This window comes from Drosophila mojavensis, unplaced genomic scaffold (genome assembly GCF_018153725.1).
Source record: "Drosophila mojavensis isolate 15081-1352.22 unplaced genomic scaffold, ASM1815372v1 contig_80, whole genome shotgun sequence".
Classification (NCBI taxonomy): Eukaryota; Metazoa; Arthropoda; class Insecta; order Diptera; family Drosophilidae; genus Drosophila; species Drosophila mojavensis.
Window position 1 is genome coordinate 14,063,471 of NW_025318906.1, and position 21,545 is coordinate 14,085,015.

General features: G+C 43.9%; 6 protein-coding genes across 7 annotated transcripts; 2 read left to right on the forward strand and 4 right to left on the reverse strand.

The window, feature by feature from the left end:
* On the reverse strand, window positions 1-4,946 carry LOC6579846 (protein germ cell-less). 2 transcript variants are annotated; one of them, XM_044011102.1, is made up of 4 exons: window positions 4,704-4,946; window positions 2,239-2,468; window positions 1,226-2,173; window positions 1-1,164 (listed from the first exon to the last, which is right to left on the reverse strand). In XM_044011102.1, exons 2-4 carry the CDS (start codon window positions 2,376-2,378, stop codon window positions 510-512), a joined length of 1,743 nt encoding a protein of 580 aa, XP_043867037.1. In that variant the 5' UTR covers window positions 2,379-2,468; window positions 4,704-4,946; the 3' UTR covers window positions 1-509. The 2 variants fall into 2 exon arrangements, with proteins under 2 accessions (XP_043867037.1, XP_015019411.1); XM_015163925.3 differs by having other exon boundaries at window positions 2,239-2,414; window positions 4,704-4,945.
* A 464-nt stretch (window positions 4,947-5,410) lies between these two features.
* On the forward strand, window positions 5,411-6,368 carry LOC6579847 (protein lin-37 homolog). Its single transcript, XM_002005684.4, has one exon. It carries the CDS (start codon window positions 5,509-5,511, stop codon window positions 6,319-6,321), a length of 813 nt encoding a protein of 270 aa, XP_002005720.1. The 5' UTR covers window positions 5,411-5,508; the 3' UTR covers window positions 6,322-6,368.
* On the reverse strand, window positions 6,338-7,311 carry LOC6579848 (peptidyl-prolyl cis-trans isomerase Fkbp12). The gene is made up of 3 exons (XM_002005685.4): window positions 7,182-7,311; window positions 6,924-6,994; window positions 6,338-6,849 (listed from the first exon to the last, which is right to left on the reverse strand). The coding sequence occupies exons 1-3, from the start codon at window positions 7,216-7,218 to the stop codon at window positions 6,631-6,633; spliced, it is 327 nt and encodes a 108-aa protein (XP_002005721.1). The 5' UTR covers window positions 7,219-7,311; the 3' UTR covers window positions 6,338-6,630.
* LOC26527900 lies at window positions 7,237-8,275 on the reverse strand. Its single transcript, XM_015163926.3, has one exon. The coding sequence runs from the start codon at window positions 8,183-8,185 to the stop codon at window positions 7,466-7,468; it is 720 nt and encodes a 239-aa protein (XP_015019412.1). The 5' UTR covers window positions 8,186-8,275; the 3' UTR covers window positions 7,237-7,465.
* Window positions 8,276-8,350: 75 nt separating this feature from the next.
* On the forward strand, window positions 8,351-11,064 carry LOC6579849 (zinc finger protein 33B). Its single transcript, XM_002005686.4, has 4 exons — window positions 8,351-8,728; window positions 8,791-9,543; window positions 9,612-10,096; window positions 10,175-11,064. The coding sequence occupies exons 1-4, from the start codon at window positions 8,528-8,530 to the stop codon at window positions 10,611-10,613; spliced, it is 1,878 nt and encodes a 625-aa protein (XP_002005722.2). The 5' UTR covers window positions 8,351-8,527; the 3' UTR covers window positions 10,614-11,064.
* Window positions 11,065-11,821: 757 nt separating this feature from the next.
* On the reverse strand, window positions 11,822-18,456 carry LOC6579850 (protein bric-a-brac 1). Its single transcript, XM_002005687.4, has 2 exons — window positions 17,947-18,456; window positions 11,822-15,206 (listed from the first exon to the last, which is right to left on the reverse strand). Exon 2 carries the CDS (start codon window positions 14,935-14,937, stop codon window positions 12,688-12,690), a length of 2,250 nt encoding a protein of 749 aa, XP_002005723.3. The 5' UTR covers window positions 14,938-15,206; window positions 17,947-18,456; the 3' UTR covers window positions 11,822-12,687.
* Between the last annotated feature and the right edge of the window lie 3,089 nt (window positions 18,457-21,545).

Genomic DNA, 21,545 nt, shown 5'->3' on the forward strand with positions numbered 1-21,545 from the left:
TTGCTTTAAAAAGTTCACATATTTAATAATAATTTAGTGGGGGTTAATTAAAATGCATTGGACTTAAGTAAGACGTTAATTAGTTTAAATGACGTTTGCAATTGTGATTCGAATACGCATTGAGTTCGATAGCCGCATTGTTAGCTTAACTTTTAGAATCGTAAATACTATATATATATTTTTACAAAAATATATATATATATATATATACTTAGAGACGGACGCATTGGGGCACGGCGCGCTCTAGAGGAAATGTACAATTATATGGCGTACAGTTAGTAGAAGGTTGAACTATATATAGCTATAAGTATATATACAGCGGACGCTAGTTGTAGCCAACGGAGAACGAATGTACAACTATGTATGTGTGTGTGTATATGTAGATTAAACGAGACTCGAGTGGCGAGTCCTTGAACAGAACGAGGTGGTATGTGCTTAGTAGGGGACGTAATACGATGCATGCATAGTTGGTTTGTGGAGGCGTGGTTGGTGGGACTAGTGCAACGCGCTCAGCACGCCACGTCGCGACAGAGCGCCTCGCCATCGCTCGTCAAGGCGGCACTGCTGCGGGGCCAGCTAAAGCGTCCAGCTGGTCGCAGTCCGAGCGACGGCGACGATGGCGTCGAGTCGCCGCTCACACAGACAGCCGAATCATCAGCACTGGCTGGAGTCAGAGGGCGCTCAGAGCTGGCGCCGATTTCCGAAATGGGTATCGTAGTGGTCGAGAGCGTCGTCTCCTCGCTGTGGGGCACAACCTCCTTGAAGCTCTGATTGGGCGGCATCACGACCAGCATGTTGATGGAGATAAGCAGCGGGTGCACCAGCTTGGGGTCAAGCACCATCAGCGACACCTCCTCGTTCTTCTCCAGGCTCAGCGTGGTGATCTCCGACGTTTGGGTGAACACCGCCTGGCGCTGTGCATTGATTGAGGTCACCACAGTGCGAATCATAAACTTTCGTATCGTCTGCAAGCTGAGCACCCGCTCGTGCTCGTGCCGATGGTGGCGTCGAATGAGCAAGCTCCGCGAGTCCATGATGAGTATGAGATCCAGTCCATAGTTAAAGCCCGTCCAGCGCCACTTTTGATAGCCGGGCTCCATTAGCAAACGGCCGCAGCGCATGCAATTCTCATAGAACTCCTCCTTGTCCAGCTGCTGCGGACTTCTGCTTAAATAGGAATCAATATTAATTCTAGTCAACTAAAAATATCCAGTTAAACACTCACGCATCCTCTTGGCCGTGATCGATGCGCAGCAGCGCATCCCAGTGGCTGTGTATGTGCTTGTAGAGCCATTCCTTGGGAATGATATTGTCGTTGAATATGATCTTCAAGTCCATGTAGTGATTGGTCAGGTACTGGGTGCGCAGCTTCTGGAAGACGGGCACATATGGCTGACCCTCGGGCGTGGCCAGAAACGAACGCTCCTCCATGCGGCCGGCGAAGTACGCCCACTGCACCACATCCACACTGGGCGTATGCGTCTCAACGCCCGCATTCACCAGCCTCTCCTGGGTCCGTTGCGCCTCGGCCCGTTGCACCGGATCATCGGGATCGTAGTTGGGATGCAGCTGCAGGAACATCCAGGTGCGCAGCAGCGTATATAGCGAGAATTCCGTTTGCATCACATACAAATCGTGGCTAGCCGTGAGCAGAGTCATCAACTCAATGGAGATGTGCCGCAACTGATTGGGATGCTTATTGTAAATGCTAAGTAAGTTGATCTGGAACCACTGGAACGTGGACTTCTTGACGCTCAGCACGCCGTACTGGCAGGCAGCCTCGTAGTATTGCACCGCAGTCTCTGCATCAATGCTATCCACCATCACCTCGGCGCACTTGTCAATGATGCCGTCCAGGTGGAAGAGTGTCGCAGTTGCCAGCACGGGTATCACATCTTTGGGCTCGATCGCAATTTCATCGGAGTACATTGAGCCAAACACAGCATCCAGACTATCCACATTGATCCGATCGTCGAGTATTTTAATATTCACAAAATTCTGCTGCGCCTCCTTCCACGATCCATTGAACATGCTATAGAAGTACGGGCTCTGGCTAAGGTAGACCTTGTGCAGATGCCAGACTTTGTCCAGTGCCATCACGGCCACATCCGAGTTCTTCTGCTCCTTGAACAGCGCCTTGTATATATACTGTGTGGTTGTCAATAGTTTTTTTCTGCAAATCAAAACGATTTTGTGTTTTAGTAAACAGTTAAGATCGATCATCATTTTCCCACTAACTTTTTTGGCGATTTGGCCTCCTGCTCAGCGCGTTCGCGATCCTGCTGCGATACCGTCGATTCTGTGCTACGCCTTCGCTTACGTCGTCCACTCAACACCTCCACCACATTGCTCTGCATGGATCCGACGATCTGACCCATGTTTCTGAATCTGGCTCCAAATTGGAGTACTCACGCCTAAAATGATGGCAAATATCAGATATTTGTGAAGCGTTCAATTCCGATTACCATCTTAGTCCAAAGAGTTACGAAATAAAAAGAAAATTTAAAAACAAAACTAAAACTTAAATATTGTTTTTTTTTTATTTTTTAACCAATTTTCAATTTTAACTTCTTAAGGAACCACGAAATTAGACTATCGCTCTATCTGTAGAGTCTTTTCTTGTCTTCTAAGCTAACTCCACTACCTACAGTAAAAAATATAATATAATACTGATTAGAATGGCGTACGTATTTCGATAGTATTGAAATATACATATGTATGCATAAAGCACGCTCCCATCTTTATTTCAAGTTACATTTAAACATCGATGTTTTTGGGTTATTGAAACAGGTTGCGTGCGCCTTTATTGTTTATGTACACAAAGTTGACCCAATTTTCGGGTCCGCCCACTGCGGATCCCTTTAATAGGTCAAAAGTAGTGGGTGACCGATTGATTAGGTATAAAATTTCTTAAACTTTTTGAGTGCAGTTCGTGTATTTAATCTATCACCTCGCTCTCTCCTCGTCTTTGACGACCAGCAGATGATGTCACCAATATGTGTAGCCTGCCTTCAAGAAGGTGGCCCGTTTATTAATAGAATATTATCTTCCATAGAGTCGAACTCTTTAAATACATACAAATTCACATGCAAACGCATTTGTTTATGTTTTATTCTGCCTTCTGCTGTTTAGCCTATTAACATGTTTGCTGCTGGATGTTGTAAGCGTGTCAAGGCCGTTGCTTATAAAAAAATAGAGCTTTGATTTTTTTCACTTTGTTTACAACATGTTTCTATGGGCTTGTATACTCCATATCGGAAATTACGCACTCATCCATCCATATGCCAGTCAAATGCTCGCGAGTCGCGAGTATTTGTTGCCATGCACACACACACATACATCTATGAGCACACACACTTGCACACATCTAGCTACCAAGTTTGTTTTGGTGCGACGCAGTTAAAGCTCTCAAAACCAGTTTGAGCACACTTTTCTTATAAGACCAAAACAAGAAATTCGATTGCAACGCCTGAAAATTACGTCACTAAACACACAGAGCGCAACAGCGTGGAAGCGACTTAGAGATGCAAAGAGAGCGCAACTGTGAATGAGAGACAAGCAAAGAGAGAGGACGCTAGCGCTGTTGTTATTTTAAACACTGATGATATCAGAAATAGAGCTTGCTGCATTCGTTCCATTCAATGGATTATATGCAACTCAGCGAAAAATATATACTAAATAAAAACGAACAATAAATACTCTTGCAGACTTAAAAAAAAAAAAAATTAATGTTGCCCGATGAGTTACGGCCAAATAACGTGAGTTATCGTCAAAGAAGCCAACAAGATCGGGCGGACCGGAACGGGATTCGAACTCGCGCTGCTTAGCAGCACTCTTCAAAGCAGAATCAAAACGTTTAGACGGCTGCGCCATCCTCAACATTGGACAGATAACAGCAAATTGTCTATGAAACTCATTTTTATGTATTTTGGGTAAACAAATAAATATGAGCACATATTTATTTACATACACACGCTGTATATGGTTTGATAAATAGTTTCGTTTTTTATGTTATACATACAAATATATATGTATGTGTATGTAGAGTGTAGAGGTTCAGCGAACTTGCCCGATATGCCCAGCTGTTCGGCTATGGATCGGCCAGACGAATCTGATTGGGGCTGTGGCGGGCGTGCAGTCTACCTAAAATTTACTGTCGTGCGGCACTGATAGCACGATGGTTTATATAGCCTTATACATGAGTGTTTATAAATATACATATGCATATATTATATACATACACAAACATATACAGTCTTTAAGACTTTTCGAAATAGATGCGAGTAGGAAATATATCACGCTCTCATCCCTCTGCCAATCAATGCGATCTCTCCCACTCACTCTCTCTTTCACTCTTCATACTGCGTTCATACACACATGTTATCTATGGCGATGCTGTTATTACCAATGTAACAGTAAATCGCCACTATAAATAGCTAAGAAAAGTAAATTTTGGGAACATGTGGGGGAGAATTGCAGAATACGAAAGCAACGACGCAGTAATATGTTGTTTGTGTTAGTGAGTGCGTGGTGGTGAGAGCGAGCTTGGTCTCTCTCTCTCACTCTCTCTCGCGCACCAAAGAAAACAACAGCGATAGACGCAAAATGCAACTGAAAACACACACAAAAACAATCATATATGCATACACAAATAACTGGTGAACTGATAAAAATGCGAAAAGGGAATGCAATACTGCACTTACTGTAAATGTGGAGTTACAGTTTTGCTTTGTTTTAATTTATGTAACTAGATTATCACTTCACTTTATGTAAATTTACCACCACAATAGTTCATACAGTCTTTAAATCATTTGTTTATGATATAAATATTCTAATATTTCTATTTAACTTTCAGTTTTCTTTTGTTAACACTAAAGCTTTGTGCACTCCTCCGCGCACCAACCGTTCCCTTTCATGAATCTCAAGCGACTCTCAATCATTCGCGTTTCGCTAGATGAGAAATAAACAACAATAACAAAACTGTGGTCGAACTGTTATTATTTACAGTTCTGTTATTGTTAACAGCACAACATTAAACAGCTGCTCGCAATTCAGGCAAGCTTTTAAAATTTTGCAATGCTCAATTTGTATTTCTTAATTATTTTAAGCAAACAAGTTGTTGATTACTTCATTTGGCCGCCCGTTAAAACATTAACATAAACCTAAAACCTTTTAACAGCGATAATCTGCTGCCTATCTTAAAACTCAGTCAGTTTCTGATGGTCTATAATAGTTAATTTGTTTAGGGCTTTTAAGGAATTATTAGAAAAAATTTGAAGCTTTTATAATGATCATTTAAACTTGCCCATCGCATTTCAGTTTATTTACAAATTAAATTTGTTTTAAATTTTGCAATGCTAAGCTGTTAAATTCAAAATCGTTGATACTTTCGATTAATGTGTTATCGCCAATGGCGTCCATCACTAGCAGTTTTGCCATTCACTGCGTTTACATTTGAAAATTAGATTTAAAGAATTGAAAAAAGAAATTAATATCAACATCAACATTATGAAAGTGACTCCAAAGAAACCACGCGCCACAGCTATAGAGGGCACACTGCGCTCGCGTGAATCCCGCAAAGAAGCTGCAAAGGATGAGTCCGAAGCACCACTCCCGTTGCTCCAAATCGACGACGACATGGAATCCGAACTGCCCATACGAGGACGCCCCTCCAAGAAACTGCAACTGCAAAAGCAACTACAACGTGCTCAATCCAATGCCAAACAGCAAGCCGAAGTGAAGAGTGATTCCGCAGCAGAAGCCGAAGCTGAAGCACCAACAACATCTGCTAATGCAACTGGGTCAGGAAGATCCAAAGCCAAACGGTCGCTTTACAAAAAAAGCGGGAACAATGCAGCCCAAAAATCACACAGTGAAAGCTATGTAATGCGCCTCTTCGAACGCAGCCTCGATCTGTCCAAGTACAAAGAGAAAACACCGCTCTATCCCATTTGCCGCGCCTGGATGGCCAACCAGCCACGCAATCCCAACGTGGCGGTCTACAACACAGACGGCACAGTGCCCATAGTTAAGCGTGAGGACGATGCCGAGGAGGTTCTCAGCAAATTGCTGAGCGGCGAATTGAAAGTTTTGAAGCAAATGCCACAGGCGCGCAAAACCGAGATGTCACCCATTCCACCCCGACTGCCCAACCCCCAGGACGAGAAGCTGAAGGGCGCCAGCAAAGAGGAGCTGCTGGCCGAGAATATCGGCCATTGGAAGCGGGTGCGCAGTCACTGGCTGAAGCATGCGCAGAAATATGAACGCGAACGCTACGAAATAATTGACCAGATAATGGATGCTGTGTGCAAGCGAGAATGAAAATGCAATTTTAATATAATTTCACTTGAATAAATCTTTATTTGTAATTGCGTTTGCCTTTTTCAATGATCTGTGTGTGCTTGGTAATTAAGTCTAATTTCATCTTTCATTCATTTCTTTTTCGTTTTGAATATAATTAAAATGCTGTTGGATTGTTCTTGTTTGGTTCTGTTGCCACTGCCGGAGCGCGCGCCAGGTTCTTGTTGATGTGTACGAGTGCAAGTGTGTGTGTGTGTATAACAGTGCTTACACATGGAAACACACACACACACAGGCAGGGTCTTCGGCTGTTTGCTGCATTCGAACACTTTATTCGACCTTGAGCAATTCAACGTCGAAAGTCAAGGTAGAATTGGGAGGAATGACACCTGGATGGCCACGGCTGCCATAGGCGTAGTCAGGTGAGCAGATCAACTTGGCCCGCTGGCCAACGCTCAGCTGAGCAACGCCCTCATCCCAGCCGCGAATAACCTCACCCTTGCCAATGGTGAACTTGAAAGGCTTGTTGCGGTCCCGAGATGAATCGAACTGCAATTTGTAAATATAGAAAATAAAATTATCCACACTAAATACATTTCAATCAATTATCACTATTTACATACCTTGGTGCCATCGTCCAATGTGCCAGTGTAATGCACTGAAACTTTCTGGCCGTTCTTTGGGAAGGTGCTACCTGCAATGCGAAAGCGTGAGAGGGAGAGAGAAGGTATGAGTGTGAGATACATATATGTACGCATATAGTGTATAGAAATGTGTATGTGTATAGCGAACGGAAAAATACTTCTCTACCAAAATGCCGCAAATGTAAGGTTAATGCCATAATAATAACTAATATTAAAGAGCACTCTTCTTTTACTTACCATCGCCGGGGGAAATTGGAACAACTTGTACGCCCATTTTTACGTTTTTTTTTTAATATTTAAAATCGGCCTGCTAGAAAAAAGTAGCACGTTTTGCTCGTCGCGTCGAACAGAAAAACCAGAGATGGCACCAAATATGAAAAATGTCGATTAGCTTTACAAACACCGAGTACAATTCCAGAATCTTATCGATAATTTATATCGTTTTTGATATTCATACTCACTAAAAATAAAAGGCGCCAGAATTTGTTTTTCAAATTTGTATTATACTTTATTTTATAATTCTACTTAAATTTAATTCCACTTTCATCTATAACAATTTCCTCGTCATTCAGTATTCGCTTACCATTTGCTAGGCACTTCAATTGTAATTTGTGATCTATATTTATCGCTTTGCATGGAGCATAGGAGTTTTTTAAGAAACTGCTGTCCACTGTGTAAATGCAACAAACGTAAAATCTCTTGCAAATCTTGTTGATTTCCTCCAAAATATTCATATAGTATTTGTATTTACGAATTCGCACATTTTGTGGCAAATCAAGCCAATAAAATTCACACAATCCATCAATTGCAACAAGACTAATTCTTTCATTATCAAACAAAATATGATTGTCCAAAGCTTTTAAGGCCATGCGAACTTCTTGAGATGAAAAGCAATTTATAATTTCCAATGAATTTAAGCAGTTTTCACAAATCTCCTGCAATTGGACGCCTGTTGCATTCGGATTCGTATTCTTCACAGCGTCCTGCACAAGTTTTCCAAATATTTGATAGTCAATCTTATGGCTAATATTAATTAGGATAACATCACAATTTATTAGACAATTCGCAATAATTTGCATTAGTAGAAAAGTTTTCCCGCTTTTTCTTTTGCCAGATATTTCGACAAGTGATTTGGGTGCGGGTCCGCCTTTCGTAAATATGTTCGAGTTCAATTCGGTAATGCGTGGACGAGCCTCGCCCAACTGACGTAAATAAACATTAGCCGCCGAAGAAATATCCATTTAGAAGCGCATTTAAATTGTATTTATTAAGATTGTTTACACTTTTGCATTACCCTGCGCATTGAACAGGGCTGTTATGCAACTATCGTATATAATTCGTGTGTAGTGTTGGAAAATGTGAAAAGTCAACGCCGATAAGACAATTAAGAAATAAAAAATAAATTATGGTTGCAGCTCTGGCTGAAATTATAAAATATATTTAAAGCCAAAAAAAGAGAAACATTTGAGTGTAAAATAAATCAAAGTGCCTGGCAAAACATGTGTGGACTAATCGACAATTCCACTTGCCCCGCGTAGCTGTAAAACTCCCTAAATTTTGAACTGCAAAGTGCCAACTGCAACATGCAGGATGCTCCGGAGCCCGAGTCGAGCAGCAGCAACATTATCAATAAGCTGAAAAATGCTAAGCAAGTGGATAGCTCGGACGGAGAGATCGACGCGTGCACCATTTGCGGCAGCAGCAAATCGTCGTCCTCCGCTCTGCTCGATCTACGGGATAACGGCGTAATGCGGCGGCGTCTCAGCCGCGACTGGAAGCTGTCGGTAAGTGGGCCCAGTTAACAGCTGAAGTAAATGACAAATTCAATAATTTTGCAATATTCCAGGCGGATATAATCAAGACTACACTGCGCGCTATATGCGTGGAGTGCGTCTGCAAGCTGAACATGCACTCGGAGGTAACGCGGACGTTGATGCAGCGCCTGCAGCGCATAGCGGGCACAAGCATGCAGGCGGAGCGGCGGGAGTGTAGCCTGCCGATAGCGGATGCCGAGGTGTCCACAACTGGAGTGCCACTGCCACAGGAGGAGGATATTGGCACAGTGAGAACGGCTTCGTCTGCATCCACCTCCAGCTCGTCCTGTTTGGTGCTGCAGGCCTACTCGGCCCAGCCACCCGAATCGCCCACTGCCACCGAATCGGGTGGTCTGCGCAACAACAACAGCGGCAACGCCCTGGACGGCTGGAAGTGGCGCACTCGACTGGTTTGCCAGCACTGTGAGCGCGCCTACTTTCGCAAGGATCACTACACGCTGCACGTGCGTCGCTGTTGGCGTCAGCAGACACAGCGTCGACCCAAGTGCAGAGTGCTCAACGAGGCGGGCAAGGATGATGACGCTGAGGACGATGTGGACGTGGCAGATGCTGAGAATGGGGAACAATTGCGACAGCAGACGCCCCGCCATTCGCGCACCTTTCAATGCAAGAACTGCGACAAGGAATTTGCCGGCATCGTGGCACTGCGGCAGCACCAGCGCCTCACGCATCAGTGCAGGCACCGCTGCAGCCTGTGCGAGGCGGAGTTTGGCACGAAATACGAATGGGAGCTGCATCATACGATATGCAGTGCAAAGCAGGAGGCAAGTAGTGTCATCGCCATGGACTTTGCAGAGCATAGAGATTCATAATACTTCCTTTACCTCCACAGGCTTTACTCATGCAAGAATCTGCTACCAAAGCGCGCTCGACCCGTTCACGCTCGCGTGCCTGCTCCGTAGCCTGGTATGACGACTATGATGACGATGAGGATGAAGAGGAGGCTGAGGAGGATCAGCAGGAGAATGACGATGATGCCACCTCGGTGGCGGACACGATGTACACAAGGCGCATGAATTTCACTGGCGATTGGATAGTCAATCACAGTCGCAGCAATAGCAATAGCGCTTTAAATCTCTCCATGCTCTATGATGACTATGTGCTGGAGGAGTCTCAAATAACCACGGATAAGGAGTATGATCTCTATTTGCTGGATCTGCTCAAGACCCAGGTGCAGCTGAAGGCGTTTTCGTGCTTTGTGCCCAACTGTTGCTATCAAACGGATACGCTGGTGGATCTCATGAAGCACGACTACATGCAACACTGGAAGATGAGCTGGTTCTATTGCCACAAATGTGGTGATGTCTTTACCAGCAAGTGAGCGAAAGGATATACACACATACATACTCCATATATATATGATATAGATTATATTCATTATTTGTTATATTTTAGGGTCTTCCTTGACTACCATTTGCATCGCCAGAATCGCGGCGTCTACATCTGCCACAAGTGTCACGATGAGTTCGAGTTTCAGCATCAATTGGATCGTCATCAGGTGCTGCACAGCAAGGGCATCAATTACTATTGCAACTACTGCCGCCTGGAGTTTTTGAGCGAGGCCAAGCTGCTGGCCCACTGCGAGCATGAACGACATAGTCCCAACGATGAGCCACCTCTCATACATATCGAGCACGAGCTGTCCATCAACAATCCGGTGGCCAAGGAGCCTGTCCAGCTGCCGCGCTATACGGTGCGTGTGCTGAACATACCGCACATGCCTTGGATATCCAATCGGCCCATGCATTTGCCGCATCACAAACCCTTTCGCTTCGCCATCGGCATCTGCGAGTTCGATAATCGCAATCCACCCAACTGCGTGGGCTGTCTTTAGACCATGTCTATGTGGCATTCATTGAGCCTAAATCTTTGTATATATGTGTGGAGCAGCCTCTCCTGGTTGTCGAACTCTGATTTACAGTTTCCTTCATGTGCATTAGCTCTCATTTGATTTGTATACCCTGTATCTATGTATATGTGGTCGACCATGCTCGACTCAGTCTATGTCAAATGTACAGCTCTTAGCTCTTTCACTAGTTTCATTTGAATTGCTGCAATAGCACAAGTCTGATCGTGTCTCCTCAATAGATTTAGTACACAATTACACCTATATAAATATATATATATGTGTATATATATAGTTCAATAGATATTTCTATTTTTATATGCCAATTGTAAATGTTGTAATAAATATACGAGTTGACCATTGTTAAAAACGATCTCATATGAATTATATATGTATGTATAAAAGAAAACGCAATAATTATTTATTTATCATTTATGTATATATATATTTGTTTATATATATTTTCAGTCATTTTTATTTTGCTTGCTCTTTATATGCGGAAAATGTGTTTTTTGTTTTTACAATTTAGATTTGATTTTTTGTTGTTTTGTTTTTTATTACAATTATTTAAGAACTTGTATTCATAATTAACACTAAATTTTTTAATAACGTCAAAATACTTTGAAAATGTTTCTTTAATTATTTTTTTTTTATGTACACAGGGATTGTTGTTGTTGTTGTTGTTGCGGTTGTTGTTGTTAAACTTAAGAGTCGCTAGCTTAGCCTAGGAATTGTATAACAAATGAATTAACACTAAATAGAACTATATGCATATACGGGTATACGTCTATGGTATTCCCCCACTTACATGCATATTTATTTATGTTTATACTTACATAGAGCCTATTGCATTGCCCCCAGCGCATGTTTGTTTGATTTTTGCATCATTTTGTTTTTGTTTTCATTTTCTTTTTTTTTTTTTTTTCATTAACAACTAAAAATTATTATGAATTACAATTGAATTAGGGTTAATTAATTTAAATTTTTGTACGTTTTTAATTTGTATAAACGGTTGTGTGTTCGTATGTATGCATGTATGTGTGTGTGTGTGTGTGTGGGTGTAAGTCGGTGTCAGTCTTATAAAATTCAACCCAGGAAACTTCTTTTGAACTCAAATTAAAAAAAAAAGAAAATTCTAAACAAAATCTAAAAAATGATTAGACTAATTTTTTACGTTGTTGTTGAGCTATTTTCGAGGTAGTTCGGTTATAAGTTTCAAAATCTATTCATTTTTAGCATACATAACTATATGTATATATAATATATAAGCTAAATAATTTTTAAAACAAATCACTGGCATTTTAAGATAGTTGTACAAAGTATTGCTAACTCGTTTCTTGTTTCTTGTTTTTTGTTTTAATTTTTGTTTTTGTTGAAACTCATCTGGATTCTTTCTCAAATGCGTTCGTTTTTTTTCTTTTTTCCCTATTTATATATACTTTGAGCCTCTTCTGCTCTGCCACGCCCACTAACTTTCAGTCTTATGCAAGTGTACAGTTTCTTTTTGTTGACATAAGCAATGTGTGTGTGTGTGTGTCTGTGTGGGTGCTTCCTAAGTCTAGCCTAAGCCTAATCTATATCTCCCTATAGGTATACTCTATATTTATTTGCATAATTCTATTTCTTTTAGGCACAAAGTGATGCAGACAACAATTTAATTTTTTTTTTTTTGTAATTCGTGTTTGATTTTTTCATTTTCCCATTTTTTTGTTCCTTTTCTTTTGCTCTCATTCTAAAGGTGCAATAATTGGGTGGGTGGGTGAATTGTTTTTTTTTTTTTTTTTTTGCTGGGAAATGTTTTCTTTTTTTTTTTAATGATGTTTAAAGCTTCACTACCGCTAGATCGACGCCGAGGCGGCGAGTCGATGAAGATTGAGAACACAACAAAAATAAGTTTGAAGTTTAGCACGTTGAACGTCGAAACCCGAAAGAAGAAGAGTCTAAGTGTGCGTGTGTGTGTATAGGTGTGTGTGTGTGTGCGTGTGTGTGTGTGTAGGTGTGTGGCCTAGTATATGGAATCGTGGCTATCGGCTGCATACTGCCAGGCCATCGTTAGCATCAATCAGTCGGTGCGCGCCTGCGCCTCGTCGCTGCCCAGCAGCTCACGCTTGAGGCCCAGGCCCAGGCCCAGGGGCAGGTTGCTCATCGATGGGGATGTTGGTGAGGCTGCTTCTCTGGACTCCTCCAGGTGCTGTTCACGCTCACGCTCGCGCTCTCGCTCCTCCTCCATCTCTGCCGCCTCCTTGCCGTTTGTCGAGAGCGACGCCGAATTGGAGTGCATGATGACGCTGGCGCTCTCCATGGGCGAGGCGGCGCGCGCCTGTCCCGGGGAGTAGGGCGATTCGGGTCGCTCTTTGCGTGCCAGCGAGAGATCCTCCACCTGGTCGTGATCGTCCTCGTCGTCAGCGTCGCGCTCCTCCTCAATGGCCTCGCGCTTGATCAGGCGCTGCTCCTCGTGCTTCTCCTCCTCGGCGTAGTGGCTGGGCGAGCGCGCCGCATGCCCATTGGAGCCGGGCGGACTGCTGGACATGCGATTGGCGGCCGCATGGGCGGCGGCGGCCAGTGCCATGGCGTGCAGCGCCTCGCGGCCGGCTATGTCGCCGCCACGGTTCTCCAGCGCCTGCTGCAGGAAGGCGTGGTCGAGCAGCGCAGCCGCCGAGTGGGGAATGGTGGGCGGCATGCCGTGATGCGAGTGCCCGCCGGACTGGCCATGCCCGTGGCCATGGCCGTGACCATGTGGCAGCTCCTTCGGCTCACGCTCCAGCTCCGTCTGGCCATAGTTGTGGGCGGCGGCGGCCGCCGCAGCTGCCGCCGAGTAGGGAAAGGCGGCCGAGGACTCGACGCCGGGCGGACTGCGCTTGGGCGTGCGATGGGTGCCACGGCCCGTGGTGATGTTCAGCTTGCGCACCTTGTCGTAGAGCGTGCGGCTGGGCAGGCCGAACTTGCGGCTCGCCTGGAGGGCGCTCATGCCCTCGCGCACACACTGGATGGCGCACATCATGTCCGCCCGGGTGTACTGCTTGTAGCGCTTCCATTCGGGCTTCTTGCCCGTCTGGCCGCTGCCGGACTCCTCGTCGAAGCTGCGGTCCGTGTGCGGGGACAGCGGCTCCTTGTCGCCGCCATAGTCGGAGCCATTGAAGCTGTGGCTGCCACCACCGCCGCCCGAGGCGCTCGAGCCGTGGTGATGCGTGGGCGTGGTCTTCTCGGCGGACTGCTTGACGCCGGGCAGCAGCAGCGGGTTCGGCTGGGAGGAGTCGGCCGGATTGGCCTGGGCCAGCACATTGCGCAATATGGGCGTGTCCCGTGTCGTATTGAGCAGCATGCTCGAGATGGCCGACAGCTTCTTGCGCTTGAGAGGATTCATGTCGGCAGCGGACTCGTACACCGAATTCAGCATCGCCGCTGCAGCGGCCGAGGGCGAGAGGGGCCATTGGCCAGCCTCGCCGGCAGCAGGATGCGGGGTGGTGTGCGTGGGCGTCAGCGGTGCCTCGCCAGCGGCAATGATGGGATTGATGGCACCGCCGGAGGCCGAGTAGCTCGTGTAGGGCGTCTGATAGCCGCCAAAGGGCGGCGGCGGCGGCGAGCAGCTGCTCGAGATGGCGCCACTGGGCGATATGTGTGTGGACGTTGAGATCACGGAGGAGGAGTTCAGCTGGCTGTGGTGCGCCTGGTGCTGGCCATAGTTGCTATCGGCGCCACCGGCTGCAGAGCCCGAGCCATTAAGCGGCTTACCCGACGCGCCGGAGGAGCTGGAGGTGGGCGCCGAGTGCTGCGGCTGCTGGATGTGGTGGTGGTGGTGTTGGTGCTGTTGCTGCTGCTGCTGGTGTGGGTGCTGGTGGTGGTGGTGCGGCTGGCCAAGTGGTGCACCTGTGCCGCTCTGGAACTGTGCGCGCTCATCGGAGACACTCGTCGCCTTGTGATTGAACTTCATCAGGTTGTCGTAGAGGCCCTTCACCTGCAGCTCCTTGGCGGTGCGCAGAATCTCTGGCTCCTGGCTCTTGGTCACCGTCGTCTCGCCAGTGTACATGTACTGCAGCAGGGCGGCAATCTCGAAGCCCTTGACGCCGGGCAATATGATGCTGCACTGATCCTGCGGCACATCCTGCAGTATGGCCTGAAAGTAGGGCGAATTGGCGGCAAGGACAACGCGATGCGCCTTGAACTGTTCATCGTCCACGACCAGGGTGCAGTCCACATAGCTGCCCACCTCGTGCAGGGCGTGCAGGATCTGGACCAGATTCGTCTGATGATTGTTCCAGCGCAAACAGTACGTTTGACCCTCGCTGCTGGCCACGGGCGTCGGCCCACCCATCTCGCTCTGGCTGTGATTCTCCCTGTGACTGTGACTGTGACCGTGACTGTGACTGTGACTGTGACCGTGACCGTGACTGTGTCGGCGATGCCGTTGATGACGATGCGCTGGGCTTAGCGGTTCCGGCTCCTCGTCCGGGGCGGTGTCACTGCTGCTGTGGTAGGCGCTGTTCAGGCTGGTGAACGCGGCGCTCAGCAGTGTGGGGGAGTACGAGGCAAGATGCTTCCTCACCTTGAGCGCCAGCTTAAGGCTTACGAGTCACCAGTGGTCTGTTGGCATCGAATCGAATGCCAAACAGAAATCGAGTAAGCCAGTGATAGATAGATATAGAGAGAGGGAGAAAGAGAGAAAGAGAAAGCAATTAGTTGAATGCTAACGTATCGGGTCTAAAGTCAAGAACTTCCCAATAATAATTTGCAATGATTTTTGGAAATGCCAAAAACCTGAAGTGAATTTCGCATGGGTTACTATAATCTAAATATGAACAAAAATACAAAATTGGCAATAGAAATGGAATTGGGAATGTGGGAAATATTGGACAGGAGCAGTACATGGAGTGGGAGTGGGAGTACAGAGCAGTCGGAACTAGCTGAAAGTTTCTCTAAATTGAGAATAGAATTGAGATTGGGTATGGCTAGAGATGTGGTATGGCTATGATATGGATATGCTATCATTCATAAAGAGGAAAAGGCTAGCATATATGTGGATATGTATGAAAATATGAATATAGATAGCAGAATATATATAGAATATAGTTATATTCATTTGCGGATAGAGATATGAATGCGGTAGGGAATGCGGATGCGGATGTCAATGCGGATGCGGATGCGGATGTCAACGCGGATGTCGATGCGGATGTCGATGCGGATGTCGATGCGGATGTCAATGCGGATGTCAATGAGTAGCGCTAAGGATACATATACATATATATAGGGATATTGATGTGAATCAGATGCAGATATTTGGATACGTCAATGAAATATGTGAGTCCTTTAAACTAGGATATGCATAGACTACTATGATAATGAATGATTTCATATTCTTTCAAATGGTCAATGCAAAGGGAGTAACATACAAATATGCATATATAAATATTCCCATAAGGATATGGAATACCTCTAAAAACAATCCAATTGACAAATTGCCACTGGAAATGGCAATGGCAATGGCAATGGCAATGGCAATGGATATGGCATACATGTTGGAACTCATGGTGCCGCTAGCTGATCTACCTGGCAGCTTCGGCAACCGCTGCCTCGCAGGCAGGTGTGCAAAAATAATGTGTATTTGGGGCTGATTACGCCCACCTGCCAACGTTCGCGCTCCACCTTACGAATTTCCTCAGCCATTTCATTGCAAAAGTTGGGCTTTTTTTGGCGGAAAATCTTCGCTTTTTTTATATATATATAAATTTTTTTTGTTCCTTTTTTTTTTTTTTAAATTTATGCCCAAACGCCACCCTGCCAAGTTTTATGCGCCATAAAAAAGTGAAAGCGCCTTTGCCAATGGAAACGATGGGAAGAGAATATTAAGAAGGATGGCCAGGGGTGGGCGGAGGAAGCCGGGTGCCCGGAGTGGGAGGGTGACAGAAAATACGCGGATAACAGCGAAAAAAAAAAAAATAAAAATGGGGGAAAATATGCAAACATCCCTCGGAAAAAACGAAAAACGTGTGCGCGTATTTTTCCGGCTGCTTTTCGCGCGTTTTACTTTACATATTTTTTGTTTTTGACTGGAAAGTGGAAAGCGTCACACACACGCACACACACACGCATATGAAAACAAAAAACGTAAATGAAAAAAACTTGCAATAATTTGCTTTACGGAGTTTTCATTCATTTCAGTTTTGTATTCCGTTTATATGTATATGAATATTCTTTTCCTGTTTTACTTAGAGCAAAGTAGCGAGGGTGTGCGTGAGTGTATGTGAGTGTGTGTGTGTGTGCGTGCGTGTGTGTTTTTGGCTGTTCTTCTAGGGGCACTGCAGCCGCGAAGTGGTTGCTCGTATTTCAATTTGAAACTCGTTAAAATTTGGGTTTTGCTTCTTTTGTTTTTTGGCATGGGCCAAGGCGCTCAAGTGTTTGCCATATGTTGGACGCTCGAGGATGACCAGAGTGTGTATGTGTGTGTGTGTGTGTGTGTGTGCGGCATATGTTGGACATGCGTGCGTATTGGCCATGTGTTGCCAATAGGCGAAACGAACCGTTGGAGGAGTTTCGTGGAACAACAGGTAAGCGAAAAAGAAAAACTCAACTCAAATTCGACTGCCTTGGCTCCACTTGCAGGCGATCGCAAATGTGACGCAGTTTGATATGTATAAAAAATTGGCCAGGATAATGCCAAAAAGAAAATAGAAGGAACAAAACATTCAAATGTCGACAGCCAGACAATGGGAAAACAATCAACCGGCATTGTCTGTGCGGAAAATGCGCAAGACGTTGCCTTTTGTCTGAGATCCCATTGTGCCATCGAGCCAAAGCGGATAATGCGGTAAGAATCGAGCAACCTGCCAAGTGATCCCTAACCATTGCCATGAGAGTGTGTGTAAGAGAGAGAGAGAGAGGTAGACAGAGATGAATGCTATGCAGGTAGCAGAGCTGAGCAGAAATACGTTCGTTAATGCTCAACGCATTGACGCCTCGCGGTCTTATACGGCAAAAGTCTTATACGACGCTGCCGATCGGCGCAGCTTTTTGGCGAGCTTTCAACAACAGCGCTTTAACAGCGGGCGCCATTTTGTTTGAAATTTTGATAAGCAAACGTCATTGAAACGAAATGCACTTGGAAACCGGTTTTCGGATTTTCCAGTTTATTTTTGTTGCTTTATTTTTAATTTGACGGCCCTTTGGTATTTTTGTATTTTTTACACGTACCCAAAATAAAAAAATAAAAAACTTTTAATTGCGAAATTGTGCGTAAAGCCAAGATGTTTACGTTAAAAACAAAAAAGGAAGCAAACATATTAAAAGAAAAACTAATTGAATATTTGTTTATATACTAAAATCTTACCACAAAAATTGTTGTAATTGGCAATTGAAGCGAGGTTCAATTGCAAAATGTCACTTTTTAATGAATTATTGAACAAGTTTTTGTTTTTGCCTTTCCATGCAATTTGAGTTCCTTTTGTCTTGTTTTATTATTCGTCACATTCAATAAGAAAATTTTGTGAATTTTTGCCAGATTTTCGTTTGAAGTTCGTTAATTAATAATTGCAATAAATTTTGTATATTTATTTATTTTTTTTTTTTAGCGAGTCACACACGCACACAGAGCCACTGAATAACAAATCCCAAAAATGCTGTTTGCAGTTTATCCAATTGTTGCTATTTTTAAATTTTAATTTAAAAATATTTTGTTGATTTTTTTTAGATTTTGTTTGGAGTGCCCAAAGAACTGCGACACGTACGAATTTTGCGTTTTTGTTGTTGTTTTTTTTTTTTTTTTTTTTAATTTTGTTGAATTTTGCGTGGCACGTTGTTGCAGATTCGAGCGCTCAAACTTGAATAAAACTGCCACGGCGCTCGTATGCAGCAAGTCATTGAAAACAAAATTTCCCGAGCGAGACAGCGCGCACATTTTCAAACACACACACATAGAGAGACACACATAGAGCACAGCAGAAATATGCCTCTCACACACGCACGCACTTCCCCTGCACACATATAACACTCGCCAAGGAAAAGCCACAAAACTGTGCTACGGCTCGTCACAACCCTCTTGCTGTCTCACTCACTTGTATGACAGCGCAGTCGACGCAGCGACGCGTCGCTGTCGGCGTTGCAGTCTGCAGCCGTTGTGTGCGTTTTTGCGCTGCGCTCGCCGCGTGGCTGGCTGACTATGTGTGTGCATGTGTGCGTGTGTGTGTATGTGTGGGTGAGGCTTGCATATGGCGGCTGCTTCTGTTGCTGCTGCTGCTGCTGCTATTGGCACCCAAGAGAGTAACCTGTCCCTGTGCATGTGTGTGTGTGTGTGTGTACTGAGGCTTCTATGCATGTGTGTGTGTTTGTGCTCTTTTTGGCGTATGTGTAAAAATAAAAAGTGTGGCGGCTGCATTTTTTTCGTTATTTTTTTCGTTTTTTGTTAAACTGGCCAAAGTTGTCCAACTGGCTGCAGGTTGTACGCATGTGTGTGTGCCTGTGTGTGTGTGTGTGTGTGTGTGTTTTTGTGCGCTGGCAGCATAAACTGGTTAGCCTTACTGCTCAACGAATGAGAAACCCTTTTTTATTATATTTCTCGTCTTTTGCCTTAGCTTCAGTTAATTTTTTGAATTTCGACTAATTATGCAAGCCATAAAATGCCAATCTGCTAAGCGCATAAAACGTTTAGTAGGTAGAGGAAGAAAATCAAGAACAAGGAGAAGAAGCAGAAGAAGCAGCAACGGACATTTCAAAATTGAAATAGGACAATTTATTTGGCATTTCGCTCAAGTTATGCAAATTGAGTTTAGAAACCTTAAGACCTGGCAGCCGACCTTCAGCAATCAATAGACCTTTGAATGCGATGCAATTGATGCACTTTTTGTTGTTGTTGTTGTTGTTGCTGTTGCATAGAAAGGGTAGCTGGAAATTTGCATATGATTTGGTTGATTCTTTAATATTCTTTTATTTTTTTTACATTCATATGCAAATTAGTTGGCCTTGTAACGGTTAACAGTACATGTGACGTCACAAATGTCAGCTGTAACTAGACTAAAGTGAAGCTGCTGCTGAGTTTAATTAAATAAAAGTGCACATATGCATGTATGTGTGCGTGTGTGTGTGCAGTGGAATTGCAGCAGCTATAGCGCGCTGCGATTCGCTGATACGCTCACACACACACACATGCACATTGCATACGCACACACAAGCACACACACATTTATTCAGCATCCGCAACAGTCGCGCATGTGCAACTGTTGTGCTCTCGCTCGCACACACGTGGCTGGCATATGGCAACAGTAGTTGGAGTCTTTTTGCGGCATTTCTTGCACTCGGCTCAGTTTAATTACATAATTATGCTCATTATTGGAGCTGCCCTTTGGTTGTTAATGCTAGAATGCTGTACCTGCCGCTAGTTGGCAATTGGCTTGTTGCACATTGTGCATCATTAATTTCTCCAACTGCTCATCCTCCTGCTACTCCTCCTCCTGGCGCTGCTTTTGTGGTCGCTGCTTTTTGTTGTTTGTTTTGTTTTATTTTTTTATTTTTTATACTTGGCTGATTCATTAATCATGGCCGGGAAATTAAGGTCAACCGCATTCACTACACAATTTCGACTGACGTTTTTGGCAGACCCTTTGCTTGTTAAATACAGATTTCTATATGCTCTAGACTATATACATACATACATGTATGCACATACATACATATATATTTTTTTTCTATTTTTTATGTAGCCAAATCTGAATCCAAACTAAACTAGTTCGCAAGTGCATTCAACTCGACGAGCTGCTGATAAAAAAGACCAAATAAATATGAAAAGCTGAAGTGAATAGAAAAACTGTAAGGCGAATATGAAATACTCTACTCTAAAATTAATTGCAGACTATATAAATGATGCGAATATTTAGTAGCCTTTTTATATAATATTTAATTTATATAAAATTAAATATATAATATTTAATTTAATATTAAAATATAAAATATATATATTAAAATATATAATAATATGATATAAATTATTTATAGTGAATTTTAAGCATATATGCTTTTTAAGGAAAAAAAAAAAAAAAAGAATTTTTAATACAAATATTTTTGAATATTTCAATTAAAAATTTTTTTAAAATTTTTTTAATATAATAAATAAATGATAAAATTTTCCTAAATTTTACATCAGCTTCTAAATACTCTTCAGTCAGTGTATCAACTAAGTAATTGTAAAAGCTGCAGCGAACTGAACTGTGCCGACTTGCAACACACTTAATCTATGGCATAATGTCTCCGGGCTCGTTCGTTCGTCTGTCCGTCCGTCTGTCTGCGTGTGTGTGCCCGTTGGGCTCTCTCTAATCTTATCAGCAGTGTTTTTCCTCAATTTCGGCGCAGTTGCAGAGAAAGTTTTTGGTTGCAGTTGTTGCAGTTGCATTTTCATTACTAGAATGAAGATAAGAGCTGGCGATTCAGAGAGTCCGGAAACTGTCGAAAGAGATTTGCAGACAGCCACATGGAGTGGGAGAAACCCGTAAGGCGGATTATCCTCTATTGACTCTGCTGACTTCTTGACTCTATTTTCGCTTGCTGTGTGCTAATCGCTCGGACTGACTATGCACAGATATAGTCATTATATTCATTATGTGGGATTAGCTCTATGGAAATCCGCACATAATCCAACCGCAGACCCCGAGTCAATGGGCAGGTAGCCCACACCGATTGCAATTCAATTCAATTGACCTTGACGATGTCTTCAACCTCTGCCCACGCGAACAACAATGCAACAAAAGACGCCAAATCTCGAGGCGACTAAGCAAATTGTTGGGCGAATAGCAAATATTTTTGCGATAAGTTTTAATCAGCTTTGGCTCCGTTGTCGACTCCGGCTCTGTCCAGCCACACAACACATGTTCGAGGAAAATGGAAAATTTATGATAGCTGCGAACTGAAAGGGTTTCTGATTTTTTTTTATGTTTATTGAAC